Below are 14,374 nucleotides of genomic sequence, written 5' to 3' on the forward strand. Positions count from 1 at the left end.
CCGCCGTAGGACGGCACCATCGCCACCGGCAGCCCAGCGCCGCCATCTTCCTCCCTTCTCGGACGCGAAGGCACCGCCCGCCGCTGGTCGCTGCCGTCACGTGGCAGCGCCCCCTGGTGCGCCGGTCCAGCCGCTGAGGGCGGGCCTGGCCGGGCCGCAGGGACCGGGGCCTGACCCGGTAGGGCTTGGCCCGGAAGCCCGCCCCCCGCGGCCGCGTGAGCTTCCGTGGCAGGGGAGTGCTGCGGGGCCCGGAGCTCTCCGCTGCACGCGCCCTGGAGCCGGGGTCCCTGTTCGGCGCGGAGCCGGTGGCTCCCGAGCCGCGCCGCTGGTAGCGGGCGGTGAAAGCCCAGCTCGCCTGACCCTCTTGGTTTGTTTCCCCGGAGCTGGAGCCGGAGATGATCATCCACATGCATCAGAAGGAGGAACTGCGGTTGTGCCGTCTCCGCTCCTGCGAAGGGAAGACTGCTGTGAGCGGCAGCTCAGGTAAGGGCCATCAGCGTGAACCCGTCATGAGAAACAGTGCTCCAGGAGCACCAGCGCCCACAGGATGTACAAGGGCGGCGGTGCTGGGTTGGAGCAGGGCCCGTGCAGCTTCACCTGCTGCCTGTGACGAGGGTATTCATAGCGCCACAGGCCACCAGGCTGGGAGGGATCTCAAGGATCATCCGGTGCAACTTTTCCAGGCAGAGCATGCCCTGGACTGGATGTCGCAGTGCCCTGCCCAGCTGAGTCTTTAAAGTGTCCAGCACTGGGGAGTGCACCGCTTCCCTGGGGAGATTATTCCAATGGCTGGTTGTTCTCATTGGGAGAAATTTTCCTCTTGTGTCCAACCAGAATCTCCCCAGGAGTAAGTTGTGCCCCTCGTCTTTTCCATGTGACTCCTTGTGGAAAGGGAGCCTCCGTCTTCTTCATAGCCACCCTTAAATACTGGACTGTGGTGGTCAGGTCTCCCCTGAGCCTTCTTTTCTGTAGGCAGAACAAGCCCAGCTCTCTCAGCCTTTCCTCATACAGCAGGCTGCCCAGCCTTTGATCAAGACCCAGAGAAGGGCAGACAAGCAGTGATGTGTCCCTGTATCCTTTCACAGGCCTGTGCCGTCTGTGGCTTCAGAAGCTCCTGAACTAGACACGTAATGTCTCAAGATCTGTCTTCTTGCCTTCTCAAGCTGCGCCCATTGTAGCATCCGTGGCAGCTTGCAGCAAGGAATTTCACAGCTTATTTAGGTGCTTGATGAATTGCTGCCTCCTTCAGTTTGCTTTGAAAGTGCCTTTTACTGCTGCCAGGAGTTCTTAATTTAGAAGAGATGGTGCAGGATAGATGCCAAACCACCCCACAGGCCACTTGTGTTTTTATAGTCCTCTGTGATACCCCCTATCAGCTGTACCTTTTCCCAGCAGAATGGGCAGTTCACTCATCTCCTATACAGAAGCTGTTCTGTGCCTCTGATGGTTCCTGTCATGCCTCTATCTTCCTCAGCTCTGTCAGAGTGTCTCTGACATGGGGGATCCGTCCTCCCCCTTGCACACAGTCAGAATGTGGGTTTTGAGCAGCAAGGCAGAATTACGTTCTCTTTTCTTCCCTATTTTTTCCCCCCGGCACTCATTGATGCTTGACTGGCTGTGTTGTGTGCCTAGGAGCTGCAGTTTTCACCCAGCTGCTCAGACTCCAAGGTGCTAATGCTGGATGATATGAAGAACATTCTAGGCCCATCGTGGTGTAAGTGCAAGCTGTAGAGGCTGTTCTCCTCTGAAGGTCTTTGTTTACCTGCAGTGAACATCCCTGTCACCTGGTTGGTCAGTATCTTAAGGCTCTGCCACAGTTTGTAGTCAGCCTTTGTGTCTTTAACCCTGAGGAACACAAAATCATCAGCAAATGTTTCCACCTCCCTTTTCCCTTCCTTACTGCCCTGTGAGCTTCATTCATCCTACAGCAGCTTAGTTTCTTTACCAGTTGTGGTGAAGAACGAATGTCTTTTGGGATGCCTTTGGACCCCACATGTCCCTTTTGATAAAACTGGGGCCATCTCTGAAGAACTCCGAGTGGTTTATGAAGTGAGACATCTCTTTCCAAAGGCCGTGCCAGGTCTTCCCCAGGCTGCCCTCTCGCCATCTGTCCATTAAGTCTTTTACTCAGATTTCTGTTTGTTTGCTCAGAATGTTGGGCCCCAGATCTCCCCTCCACCCCTTTCTGTGGCATCACATCAGCCACCTCCAGTCCCAACAGTGAGGTACCGGAGTCAGAAGTCCAGCAGCTTACTCTGCTTACCTGGAGCTTGCCTTGTAGCTATAGCACTGGCACTCTTGGGAATATCAGAGGTCTTGCCATCAACTCAAATTGGCATGTGCTGAGGAACAACCACATTCTTCATGTCTCTCTTGCTTATTCATTTTTGCCAGTTCAGCCTTATGCTTCTAGTATTAATTCCTCCTCATTGTGAACTTGCTCTCCTTCCACTTGAAATACTTCCAGTGAGTTCCTGTCTTGGTTTAGATCAAACCCTTTACAGACAGCGTGTCCTAGTTGCCAGTGAAGGTACCTGGTAGCTCAGAAGTAACAGAAATGATTGTAGAAGCACTAGAGCCGTGACAATAATTGTAAAAAGAAGCTTGACACTCCTCATCTTCCCCCAAAAGTATAGAACACCATAGAAAACTTAATTGTCACGTACTTCAGAAGGCTTTTTCAAGGTCTATGTAAAGAACCAAAATTCTGTGTGAGTGCCAAAGTTAGCATCTCTTTGGGCACAACGGCAACAGAACAACTTTGCTAGCTCCACTGTCTACTCAGTACATCTGACGAACTTGTCAAGAGCTTCATGCTGGCCTGCCAGGAACATCCTCTTTCCATCCTGTCTGTGGATATCACCTTTCTCTTTTCCTCGAGTCCTGGCTGGAGTAGCTGCAGAGAAATGGAAATGCCTTTGTGGTAACTAGCAAAATTGCATTTTCTGTTCCTCTCAAGGGATGGTTTTAATGAAAACTGTGTGAGGGAAGAAGTGGCATCACTGCCACAGCAAGCTGCCGGAGAAGGTATCTTAGGAGTTCACTGTGAAATCATATTGTGATGTTTTCTTGTGCTTCCCAGAAAGAGGAAGATGAAATATGTACATATATCAGTCTGGGGTTGAACTTCTAGACTCTCCTTCCTTTATTGCACACTTATGGTTCAGTAGCAACTCACGTCTTCCATGGCCTGCACTTCCTTATCTCAGCTCTGCCAGACCACAGGAGGTGCCTGTGGTTTGTACAGCAATCCCATGTGACCGATATGGTACTGGTTTATTTCATAAGAGTGTTCAGAGACCCACAAGATATCTGTTGAATCTTTAAGCAGATCTGGAGATGTGCTTTGTGTGCATGTCACGCAGGTGCTGTCTTGCTCATTCAGCCTGCAAAGAGCTGTGTTTCCTGTGGACAGCAAAAGGCACAGCATTGTTGGGGGCACGTGGTTCTGGACCTGCTACATGCTCATCAAACCACATTCAGAGCAGTGGGCTGGAAGGAGTCGCTGCTGTCTGTGAACACCGTAGAAACCAGCACAAGCCCCTTGTCTTGAACAGGCTTTCAGGTGAGCTTGGGTCTGCGCAGCGAACATTCATAGCAGTAACGCTTCTGCAAGACTTTATATACATAAGAGGGCAGGGATTTGTTCATTGCCTGTGTCCCAGGAGCCTCATAACTGTTCAGCTAGCGTTAATTTGACTTGCACCTACCTTCATCTTCTACCTGTGTTAGATTTCCTCAGTGCATAATCTGGAACCAGCCATGGGGGATCTTCAGTTCACCCACCACGTTGCACAACGGATTTGTTCTGCACCAGTGAAAGCATAAGGTTAATTTGCTTCTGCTCCAAGACTGGCATAAGCCAGGCTCCAGGCGGTCTCCGTGTCTCATGCCTCGTGCATCTTCTCTTTCTCTGCAGTACCAGCAGCACAAGAGCACGGAGATTACTGTTGCAACCCAAGTAATGTTCTGCTGAACAAGGCAGTTCTTTATGGCCTAACTCTGGCTCCCAGTTCAACTTTTAGTAACATCCTGTGGAGACAAGCAGAGAGAGCTGGGCTTGTTGAGCCTGGAGAAGAGAAGGCTCTGGGGAGATCATAGAGCAGCTTTCAGCACCTAAAGGGCCCAACAAGAAATGTGGAGAGGGGCTTTTGACAGGAGCAGGTAGGGACAGGACAAGGCGGAATGGCTTTAAACTGAGAGAGGGGAGATTTAGGCAAGGTGAAAGAAGTTCTTCCCTGTGAGGATGCTGAGGCGCTGGCACAGGTTGCCCAGAGGAGCTGTGGCTGTCCCATTCCGGGCAGTGTTCAAGGCCAGGTTGGATGGGGCTTGCAGCAACCTGGTCTAGTGCAAGGTGCCTGTGCACATGGCAGGAGGCTGGAACTGGATGTGATCTGTAAGGTCCATTCCAGCTAAAACCGTCCTGTGGTTCTGTGATTTTCAGATACAACATCCTGGAAGAGCAAGCATCTTTCCCATTCAAGCAGTAAACCTTTGCCTCTAATATGCCAGTGATTCCAGGAGACTGAGGTTCTGGTGAAGCATGCAGGGCAATTTACAGCATTTGCTCCTGTGAACACTCTGAAAAATCCACTGTGTAGTTTGGAGGGAAATACCATGTCCTGAAGGCAGGATATAGCAGAATGTTTTATACTTAAAGTCAATCTGTCTGCTGAATTTTTAGAATTTGTCCCCTTGGGATTTGCCCTGTCCAAAGCTTCCAGTCCTGCCTGTGACTTGTCTGGATTCTCATTTTATTGCAGGTGAAGATGGGATTGTGAGCAAGAATGAGGACAATGCCCATCAAGGCATCCCCAGGCCAGTGGAGCCCAAGGGTTTATGCTCAGGACTCTCTGAGGAGAACAGTTCCCAGGGTCCTGCGCAGGACCCTGTTCTCCCACGCAGGTCAGAAAGGACTGAGAGATCCAAGAGCTTCCAGGTGAGCTCCAACCTCATCCAGCATCGGAAAATCCACACCGGAGAAAAACCCTTGACCTGCACCGAATGTGGGGAGAGTTTCTGGCAGCGGTCACGTCTCATCCAGCACCAGGGGATCCACACAGGGGAGCGGCCCTACAAGTGCTCCGAGTGTGGGAAGAGCTTCAGCGTGAGCTTGAAGCTGATCCGACACCAGGTAATCCACACGGGGGAGAAGCCCTACAAGTGTGCTGAGTGCGGGAAGAGCTTCTCCAAGAACTCGAAGCTTGTCCTGCACCAGCGGGTGCACACCGGGGAGAAACCCTATGAGTGTACAGAGTGTGGGAGGAGCTTCAGTGTGAGATCAGAGCTGAGACGACACCAGCGGGTGCACACTGGGGAGAAACCGTACGAGTGCAGGACCTGCGGGAAGAGCTTCAGCGTGAGCTCCGCCCTGACACAACACCAGCGGGTGCACACTGGGGAGAAGCCCTACGAGTGCAGGACCTGCGGGAAGAGCTTCAGCGTGAGAGTGTCCCTGACACGACACGAGTGGATCCACACAGGGGAGAAGCCCTACAAATGTGCTGAGTGTGGGAAGAGCTTCTCTGAGAACTCGAAGCTCCTCCTGCACCAGCGCGTGCACACTGGGGAGAAACCCTACGAGTGCGGGACCTGCGGGAAGAGCTTCAGCTTGAGCACTGCCCTGATACGTCACCAGCGGGTCCACACCGGGGAGAAGCCCTACAGTTGTGCCGAGTGCGGGAAGTGCTTCAGCGTGAGCTCCTCCCTGACACAACACCAGCGGGTCCACACTGGGGAGAAACCCTATGAGTGCTCCGAGTGTGGGAAGAGCTTCAGCGTGAGCTCACAGCTGATCCGGCACCAGGTAACCCACACCGGGGAGAAGCCCTACAAGTGTGCTGAGTGTGGGAAGAGCTTCTGCGATAACTCGCAGCTCGTCCGGCACCAGCGCGTGCACACTGGGGAGAACCGCTATGAGTGCACGGATTGTGGGAAGATCTTTGGCCGGAGCTCCGCACTCATGAAACACCAGCGGATCCACACTGGGGAGAAGCCCTACAGGTGTTCTAAGTGCGGGAAGAGCTTCTCCAGGAATGCACACCTCATCCTGCACCAGCGGGTCCACACCGGGGAGAAACCCTACAGTTGTGCCGAGTGCGGGAAGTGCTTCACCGCGAGCTCCTCCCTGACACAACACCAGCGGGTCCACACTGGGGAGAAACCCTACGAGTGCTCCGAGTGTGGGAAGAGCTTCAGCGTGAGCTCGAAGCTGATCCGGCACCAGGTAACCCACACCAGGGAGAAGCCCTACAAGTGTGCCGAGTGTGGGAAGAGCTTCTGCGAGAACTTGCAGCTTGTCCGGCACCAGCGCGTGCACAGTGGGTAGAACCGCTATGAGTGCACGGATTGTGGGAAGATCTTTGGCCTGAGCTCCGCACTCATGAAACACCAGCGGATCCACACTGGGGAGAAGCCCTACAGGTGTTCTAAGTGCGGGAAGAGCTTCTCCAGGAATGCACACCTCATCCTGCACCAGCGGATGCACACCGGGGAGAAACCCTACAAGTGCTCCGTGTGTGGGAAGAGCTTCAGCGTGAGCTCACAGCTGATCTGGCACCAGGTAACCCACACCAGGGAGAAGCCCTTCAAGTGTGCCGAGTGCGGGAGGAGCTTCACCGGGAAGTCGCATCTCATCCAGCACCAGCGGGTGCACACTGGGGAGAAACCTTACGAGTGCAGGACCTGCGGGAAGAGCTTCAGCGTCAGCACAGGCCTGAAACGACACCTGTGGATCCACACTGGGGAGAAGCCCTACAAGTGTGCAGATTGCGGGAAGAGCTTCTCTGACAACTTGCAGCTCATCCGGCACCAGCGGATCCACACAGGGGAGAAGCCATACAAGTGCTCTGAGTGTGAGAAGAGATTCAGTGTGAGGTCAGCCCTGCTACAGCACCAGCGGGTCCATACGGGGGAGAGGCCCTATGCCTGTGCCTTCTGCGGGAACAGCTTTCGGCGGAGTTCCCACCTCGTCCAGCACCTACGCATCCACACTGGGGAGCGTCCATACGTCTGTGCTGAGTGTGGGAAGGGCTTCCCCATGTGCTCAGCGCTCTTCCGGCACCAGCAGACCCACAGGGGTGGAGAGCCCCAGGTGGGGTGAGTGTGGGGAGCAGTGAGGTCTGATGCCCTGTGAGCAAAGCCCGGTGTCTCCCCCTCCCATTGACCACCCTGCTTGTGGAGGGTGAAAGAAGTTTCTTCCCCTAGGAATGAGCCCTCAGAGAGGAAGAAGGGGGGGGGGCCGGTGGAGGGAGCTGATTGGAGGTTTGGGGCAGGTGCCAGGAGGAAGGTGCCAGACTCTTTTCAGTGGTGGCCACCCCAGGATGAGCAGCAGTGGCCATGAACTGAAACACCAGAGGTTTCACCTCGACAGGAGGAAGAACTTGTTCCGTTGCAGTGGCAGAGCACTGAACCGGCTGCGCAGGGGGATGCGGAGGCTCCGTCTCTGGGCACATCCAAGCCCCGGCTGGACACGTTCGGGTGTCCCTGCCCCGGCAGGGCTGGGACCGGGTGACCCCGGGGTCGGCTCCCACGGCTCGTGCCGCTCGCACTGACCCCGCGCAATAAACGTTCGTTGAACGCCGCCGGGTTGCCTTCTCCGGACTGCGGCTGCGCGGGGACTCGCGCCGGCCGCCCGCCCGCCGGGATCTCGGTGGTAGCCGTTGGAGGGGGCGGGGACTTAGGGCCGCTGTGTGGCGTCCGGGCCTCCTCCAGCAATCGGCGGCTCGGGCTCGTGCCGCGGGCGGTTCCTGATTGGCTGCGCGGTCCCCACCCTGGGTGATAAATTCGGGGCGGCCGGGCCGGGCCTTTGTGTCACGTCGCGGGTCTGAGGGCGGGTCTCGGGGTCTGCGGCAGAGGCGGAGGGTGAGTGTTCGCGGCGCGTGTCCATGGCAACGCGGCGGGTCCGGCCCCGGGCTGAGGCCCTCGGGGTTACCCCCGGATTAACCCCCCACCTCCCGGGGGGCTCTGCTCCGCTGGGCCCGCCGCCTCTTCCCGTTCCCGCGGACATGTAGGCCCGGGACCTGCGGCGCTCAACCGGCAAAGCCGTGTAGGCCGTATGAGGGCCGCGTCCGTGTGCCTTTGCCTCTCGAGGCCTGGGCCATCGGTCCCGGGAGCAGCCTCCAGCCTGTGGCTCTGGCCTGGGCCTCAAGTTGTTCTGGGTCCGGTGCTGCCGTCTGCCAGCCGTGTGCTCGGGAGCAGCGGGGCTGTGTGCGGCTGTGCTGGGCCAGTGCTTGTCAGGCCTCCCACATCTCTTCCCTCGGCTCCTGCGGGCGAGCGTCCGCACAGCAGCTGGTGCCAGAGTGGCTGCCTCATACCCTGCAGTGGTTCCTGCACACAGCTCCTCCAGGAGGATGTCTGAGTGTTTCAGGACAGGAGCTGCACCCGGTTCTGCTGGTGCCCTGGGGGCACTTGGCTCTTCTCTGTCCTTGGCGGTGTTCAAGGCCAGGTTGGATGGGCCTTGGAGCAACCTCTGCTAGTGGAAGGCGTCCCTGCCCGTGCCAGGGTCTGGGAACTGGATGAGCTTTAAGGTCCCTTCCAACCCCAGCCATTCTATGGTTCTGTAACTCTTGATGCTGCTGAGCTCAATAAAGAGCTGGAAGGATGAATGCCTATGAAGCCTATTGCTGTCCCAGCTCTTCCTTTGTTGGGTGACACAGATATCTTATTCAAGCCTCATAGAGCCTAGCCCAGCACTGCTTTACATACATCAGCTATAAGTGCCTGTCACTGGCCCTGCTTGGGGTGTCCTAGGCACAGCTGACTGCATGCTGGGATGGGCAGGGCAAGTAGTGGCTCTCCCCAGAGCAAAGGCTGTTCACCAAGTTCATGTGTGCCTGTCACACTCCTTTCCTGCTCTCCCCAGGTGTAAAGCTGGTTGACTGATGTGCCTCTTGTGCTGTTCTCCCAGGCAGACTGAGAAAACAGATTCTGGATGCACTGCCTGGCACAAGGGCTGATTACCGAAGTGCAGAACTGGATGAGATCTGTGAACTTACCAGGAGTTTCCCTCCTTGGTCACTTTGTTGAGGTGCTGGACAGTGGCTCTGGGGGACAGAGGTAGGGTTTACGTGGGCACCTCTAAAAGTGCCTTAGACTTGAATTATTTCCTAGATGTAGGCAACGTCCAGGTGAAGTCTTGACCCCACCTGGGATCAGGCAGTGTAAAAATTATTCTGTGAGGCTCCATTGGATTGTTGGGATTAAGTGTCTTCCTACCCTGAGAAGAATGGCTGTGCATCTTGAGTGTGAAACTTGCTGTGGAAATGTGTCTGGGGCAAACTAAGTGCTGGCTAGATGAGATAGGGATGTTTTCTCAGAGGGTTTGAACGCTGTTATTGGGAAAGAAATGTTTGGAGTGCTGAGGTGTTTTGTACTAAGCCTTGTCTCCTATTTCCCGCCTCACTACCTGCCTCGTGTAGCTGTTGGATTCTCCCAGGACGCTGCTGGTAGGGCCCTGGGAAGGTATGTGTTTACGCTGAACATCAGCCAGGTCTTGATGAGCAGAGCTCATGAAGCAAATGAAATGACATTGCAGCCTCTGCAGTGGAAGTGGGCAGCTGCTCGAGCTGCCTGCTTGGTGAGTAGGACACTGCCTCTTCCAGGGGAGCAAAACCGTGAGAAATGAGGGCCCTGACCAGTGACCGTGTGGTGGGCTTTCAGCTACCAGATTTGGAGTAAAAGGGCTGTGTAATGGTAAGAGATACAATGATTCTTACTTCCCTTCCTCCGAGTTCTCATGTGATACCCTAGTACTGAAAAGGACAGGGGTTTGATTTGTGCTGACTTGTCTCCTGAATTCACGGCTCATCCTGTCTATGCTGGATGGTATTGGGAAAGATCTCAGTTTCCATGTTGTCCTGTGTATGTACTGTCATCAGTACTGTCTGGAAGTATAAGATAAATTGGAACCAGTTTCTCCAGTTTAGTTTTGGAATCTGCATTTCTTGAGGAGTGCCTGACTTGAAGCCAGCTGCGCAGGAAGCCAGGATGCCATCAGGACTTGTGCAGCTGTGCTGGCAGGAGGCTGGCTATGCTGTGAGGCAGGCAGGCTGTTCCCCTGGGCCCGTGACCAGGTGCTGGCTCAGGCTGGGCAGGTTCTGCCCCTTTGCTTCAGTTTCCCTTCCCCATGGTGGGTGTTTGGAGCTGTGACAAGTTTGCTGAGCTGGTGTGGTGCTGCTGTCCAGTGAGTGATCAAAATGAAAATAGCGCCCTTGAACCTGGCTTCCCCTGCCCTCTGGTTGGGGAGGCTGTGCTGTGTCCTATCCTGTGGTGCAGGGCCCTGGGGATGTGGGGCTGCTTCCCCTGTGACTTCTGTTACTGCAGTGGGCTGGCTGGCATGACAAAGTACTGTGTTGTGGTCAGTCTTTGCCCTGGGAAAGGCTCTGTCCCAGTGAGCCCAAGGACTGTGTGATCACAGGGGAAACCTTCACCCTGGTGATGTGTCCTCCAAACTGGGTGCTCAGACCCAGCTCCCAGCGCTCCTGGCCGGGTCCTGTGCTGGAGTGTGGAAGGGCAGTGAAAGTGGCTGTAGAACAGGGCTTCAGAAAGTCGGGCTGAGGAGCCAGAGGGCAGTTAATTTATAGCTGGGGTGCTCCATGTGAGCTGGGAGCCAGCAGCTGCTGTGCTGGTGCTGGCCCTGTGCTGAGCTTGGTGAACCTGCAGCTGCCTGCCTGCTCTTCTAGCCCTGAGGAGGCTGACGTCGAATGGGAGAGTGTGAGGGATGGCTCTCTTTCAGTGAGTGCTTTCCAAGAGCCAGGAAGCAGCTTAGTTCCTTGTTCATCTGGCAAGGCTGCCTGTAAGGTGATGGTGCTGCTCTGCACAAAGCTGATTACAGGTCCATTTTGTAAATGAGGTGCCTGGATTTCTGCTTAAGAGGAAACTCAGCTATAAGCCAGGTGTCTCACTCCTGCTTCTGGGTAGGTCTTTGGGTGTCCTGCTACATCTCTGGAGATATTTCTGTTTGTTTCCTTTTGCAGAAGAGGAGGGAGAACTCAGTTACTTCTGGGGGTTGAAGTAAACCCTGCTATGCATGAGGGGAGAGTGTGAGTGGTAGCAGGAACCACCTGCAGCAGCCGTTTTGACTCTTCCCATGCAGTACAGCCCAGAAAAGGCAGAGCAGTGAACTCTGTCCCTGCTTTGGAAGTTCCTCTGCATATAGTCCGTTGCAGGGAAGGTGTTTGTCTCCCTGTGAGCTGCCTGACTCCTGCCCCAATTCACCACTGCTTTCCTCTAGGGAAAGCTCCGTATCACTGTGAAAATGAAGTAGCTCATTGTTCTCCATCGCGATTGAAGGAGAGGTGTTTCCCTTTGCTTCTGCCCAGCTCAGAGTCTGGCATTGGATGAAATGTTTGATAGCACCAGTGGCAAGCAGCTTGCTCACAGTCTCAGTGCAGCTAGCTAGTGTGGAGGTCTCTGATCATTTTCAGCCAGGAGCTATCCTGAAGTGGGAAACCAAATGCAGCGTGCTGTGTTGTAGGTCTCCTCTGAGGCTAACATTTGGTGAGCTGGGTGGTGTTAGTGTTGAGGTTCACTGGGGTAATTGAACTGAACAAGCAAGATTGCTTCCTTGAAAGAGCCTGCTGTGCCATGGAAATGGCCAGTGGCTGTTCCTCACCACCCTGCTTGGTGGAGCAGCTCAGAGGCTGCTTGCTATATGGCTCAGCATTTCAGACCCATCCCTTCGTGAAGGCAGCTTCCCTCTAAAACCCCTCTCTGATTTTGCCTTTCAGGTTGTCTAATCTCCAGCGCTAACCAGCAATGCCACCTGCAATGGAGAGCGCAGAGAGGGGAGAAGGGGAAATGTTGTGCTATGAGGAAACAGAAGATGATAATGTCAGGTGAGTCCTGTCTCACAATGTGGCACAGACAGTATTGGGTAAGGCAGGAGACCTTCCAGGTTAAAGGGTGATCTTTCTCCTCATCTGAAAAGGGGTGGGGGACTCCAATAGCTGATTAATCAAATGTGTATGTGCGGTAAATCTGTTTAAATCAAAGTGTACCAGCAGGGATGGGAAGGAGCAATGTGGCTAAAGCTGGCAGCAAGCAGTTGGGGTTTTTAGCCTTTACTATCACCTTGCACTTCAGAAATGCTTTGACCATTTGGCAGTTGTGTTTGTGCCTTCCTGGCCAAGGCGAGGCAGTTTTCCATGGTTTGCTGGGCAGACTCATGTGATAGCAGCTTCTTGTTTGGAAAGATGACCCTAGAGGTGAACTATGCTCTATGCCTCTCTTGCCTTTGAAGAATGCCCACCGGTTTAGGCAAGACTATTGTCTTGGAGGTTAGTTTAAACAACAAATTCACACACATGCTCTGAAAGTCGAGGCTTCAGACTTGGGAAGAGTGAGCAGGGTGCTTCCCGGAATACCTAGGTATTCCGTGCTGGTTGACTTCTCTTTGACTTGAGCCAGTTTCATGGTGCCTGGCTGCATGCCCACTCGGTGGGTCTGGAGTGCCTGTGTCTCTTGCAGCTATCTGTAGCAGACTAGTCAGAAAACCTGATCAGTGTCCTTTCCAAAGTGGACTGATGTTAGGCTGTAAACTGTCTGGGACTCTCGGGGAAGTCTTGGACCCTAAACTGTCGTCTTTTACATATTTATTTTCACAGCATCTTCTGACTTTTGTCGTTCTGGCAGTTCTGAGTCTGCAGAGTGTTACTGAACAAAATGGACTCAACACTTCAAAATAAGAAGCCGGATTTCTAAAAGTATTTATATATTTGGAACATGTCAATATTTTTTTTTTTATACCATATATCTTTGAGTTTATTTGATTTATATAACATACAATAAACAATTTGAAAGGTACCAATGATAAATTATAAGTAATGTCTTATGACAGGTCGGGGGTGCATTCTAAGCATCCCCACTGGGTCTAGTGGAGAGCAGTAGAGTCTGTGCCTGTACTAACTGAAACCCCAGGCAGAGAACTGGAGGAAGAGGAGCTGACATGGGCACCCTGCAGGAAGGAGAGGTGGGAGAGATCAGTCAGGGAGAGAGCCCAGTTCATGTAGGCTGTGCAGCCCCAAGGTAAGAGAGACCTGGGGAAAAGGGGGGTGTCTGCTGGGAGGATGGGCTGTGGGAAGGGTCTGGTCTGACCTCAGAGGGAGGGCTCCTGGTGGAGGGGAAAGGGGTGGCCAGTGATGAACCTCTTGTCTGTCAGGTCTATGGCAGGTATAGTGTGTGTGGGGGGACCTCTTAGGAAAGCCTTCTGCCACATGTGGTGAATTGTCAGGAATTTGGGATAGTTTTCTTCCCTGGCTTTCACATCACTTTTCCTCACCCACCTTTTTGTACATGAGCCGACTTCGTTATGTGAAAAGGACAAGGCTTGCCTCAAGTGGCATTCTAGCAGATGTTGTTACCCTCAGCGTACCGTGTATTTCTCTCTCAAGTACACACTTTATCCCTGAAAAATCTTCAGTCCTACTCACCAGTCTTAATATGGGAAAATAAGTAAGATCCCTTCCCAGCTTTTTTATTCTCTTAGGTACGCCTTGTATTTACAATCAAAGCTTTTGTACTCAATTATTACATCTTGACTTAATGTGGTGTCACAGTTCAGTGCATGTAAATTACAGTCATTCAAATAACACTGTGTCATAAAGAAGTGTTTAGTATGTTATGAAAAAATGTGAGGATGGAAGGCACGGACCCTGAGGTACAGTACAAGCTGGATCGTTTATGACTAGGATTACACCATATTTATATGCTTCCAAGCTATTAACCAAGCACATCTGTGTCTGCATTGCGGGTACATTTACGACTTCGGGCAAAAGGTCTATCTGATTTTTCTCATCAACATCCTCTATCCTGCCGGCGAATATCTTCCCACCGATCAGTACGCGTGGGAGGGTGCATGAGCACTGGCAAAGCTTGTGTCTCACAACAACTAATGCCAGGATCAGGCGGGAATAGATCTGGCTCAATTTCTGGGTCTACTGGCCCTGGGTCGAGAGGGTCCGGAGTGGTGTTTGTTGGGACAGGAGGGGCTGATGGTGCCGATGCCTCCTGTGCTGCCCTGTGAAGTGTCTCATAGACTGAGTGCCATACGGCCAGCAGTTTGGGAGCTGCCGCGTCATCCCTTGTGGCTGCATCCCAGAGGCAGACCCCAATCTTGTCCCATATTGCCTTCTGCTAAATATTAGTTGATGTCGCCTCAATGTCATGGCTCGAGACCCATATTAACAAGTCTTTCAGTCTGTCTTCATGCACAGTAACCCCCTTCTTCGCTAGGAATTTTACTAGTACTCTGTACACTGACTTGTGCTCGGGGGATACTGAGTTTCCCATGTTCCCGTTCCCTGCCGCTTACCTCAGTCAGAGGTATCGGTTAATTGCTGCAGCCTTTTGGAGTTCGGCTGGGTGTCCTCACAGA

The 14,374-nt window shown here is 53.5% G+C and overlaps 1 protein-coding gene across 2 annotated transcripts; it reads left to right on the top strand.

Moving 5' to 3' along the window:
• Positions 1-351: 351 nt before the first annotated feature.
• On the top strand, positions 352-6,457 carry LOC308221602 (uncharacterized protein). Of its 2 annotated transcripts, none has more exons than XM_080618744.1 (2): positions 352-483; positions 4,764-6,457. In XM_080618744.1, exons 1-2 carry the CDS (start codon positions 396-398, stop codon positions 6,326-6,328), a joined length of 1,653 nt encoding a protein of 550 aa, XP_080474870.1. In that variant the 5' UTR covers positions 352-395; the 3' UTR covers positions 6,329-6,457. The 2 variants fall into 2 exon arrangements, 1 of the variants encoding a protein (XP_080474870.1); XR_013956927.1 differs by lacking the exon at positions 4,764-6,457 and adding an exon at positions 3,366-3,739 and having other exon boundaries at positions 358-483.
• The last annotated feature ends 7,917 nt before the right edge of the window (positions 6,458-14,374 follow it).

The sequence above is a fragment of the Psittacula echo genome (assembly GCF_963264785.1).
Source record: "Psittacula echo genome assembly, chromosome: 5".
NCBI classification, from domain to species: Eukaryota; Metazoa; Chordata; class Aves; order Psittaciformes; family Psittacidae; genus Psittacula; species Psittacula echo.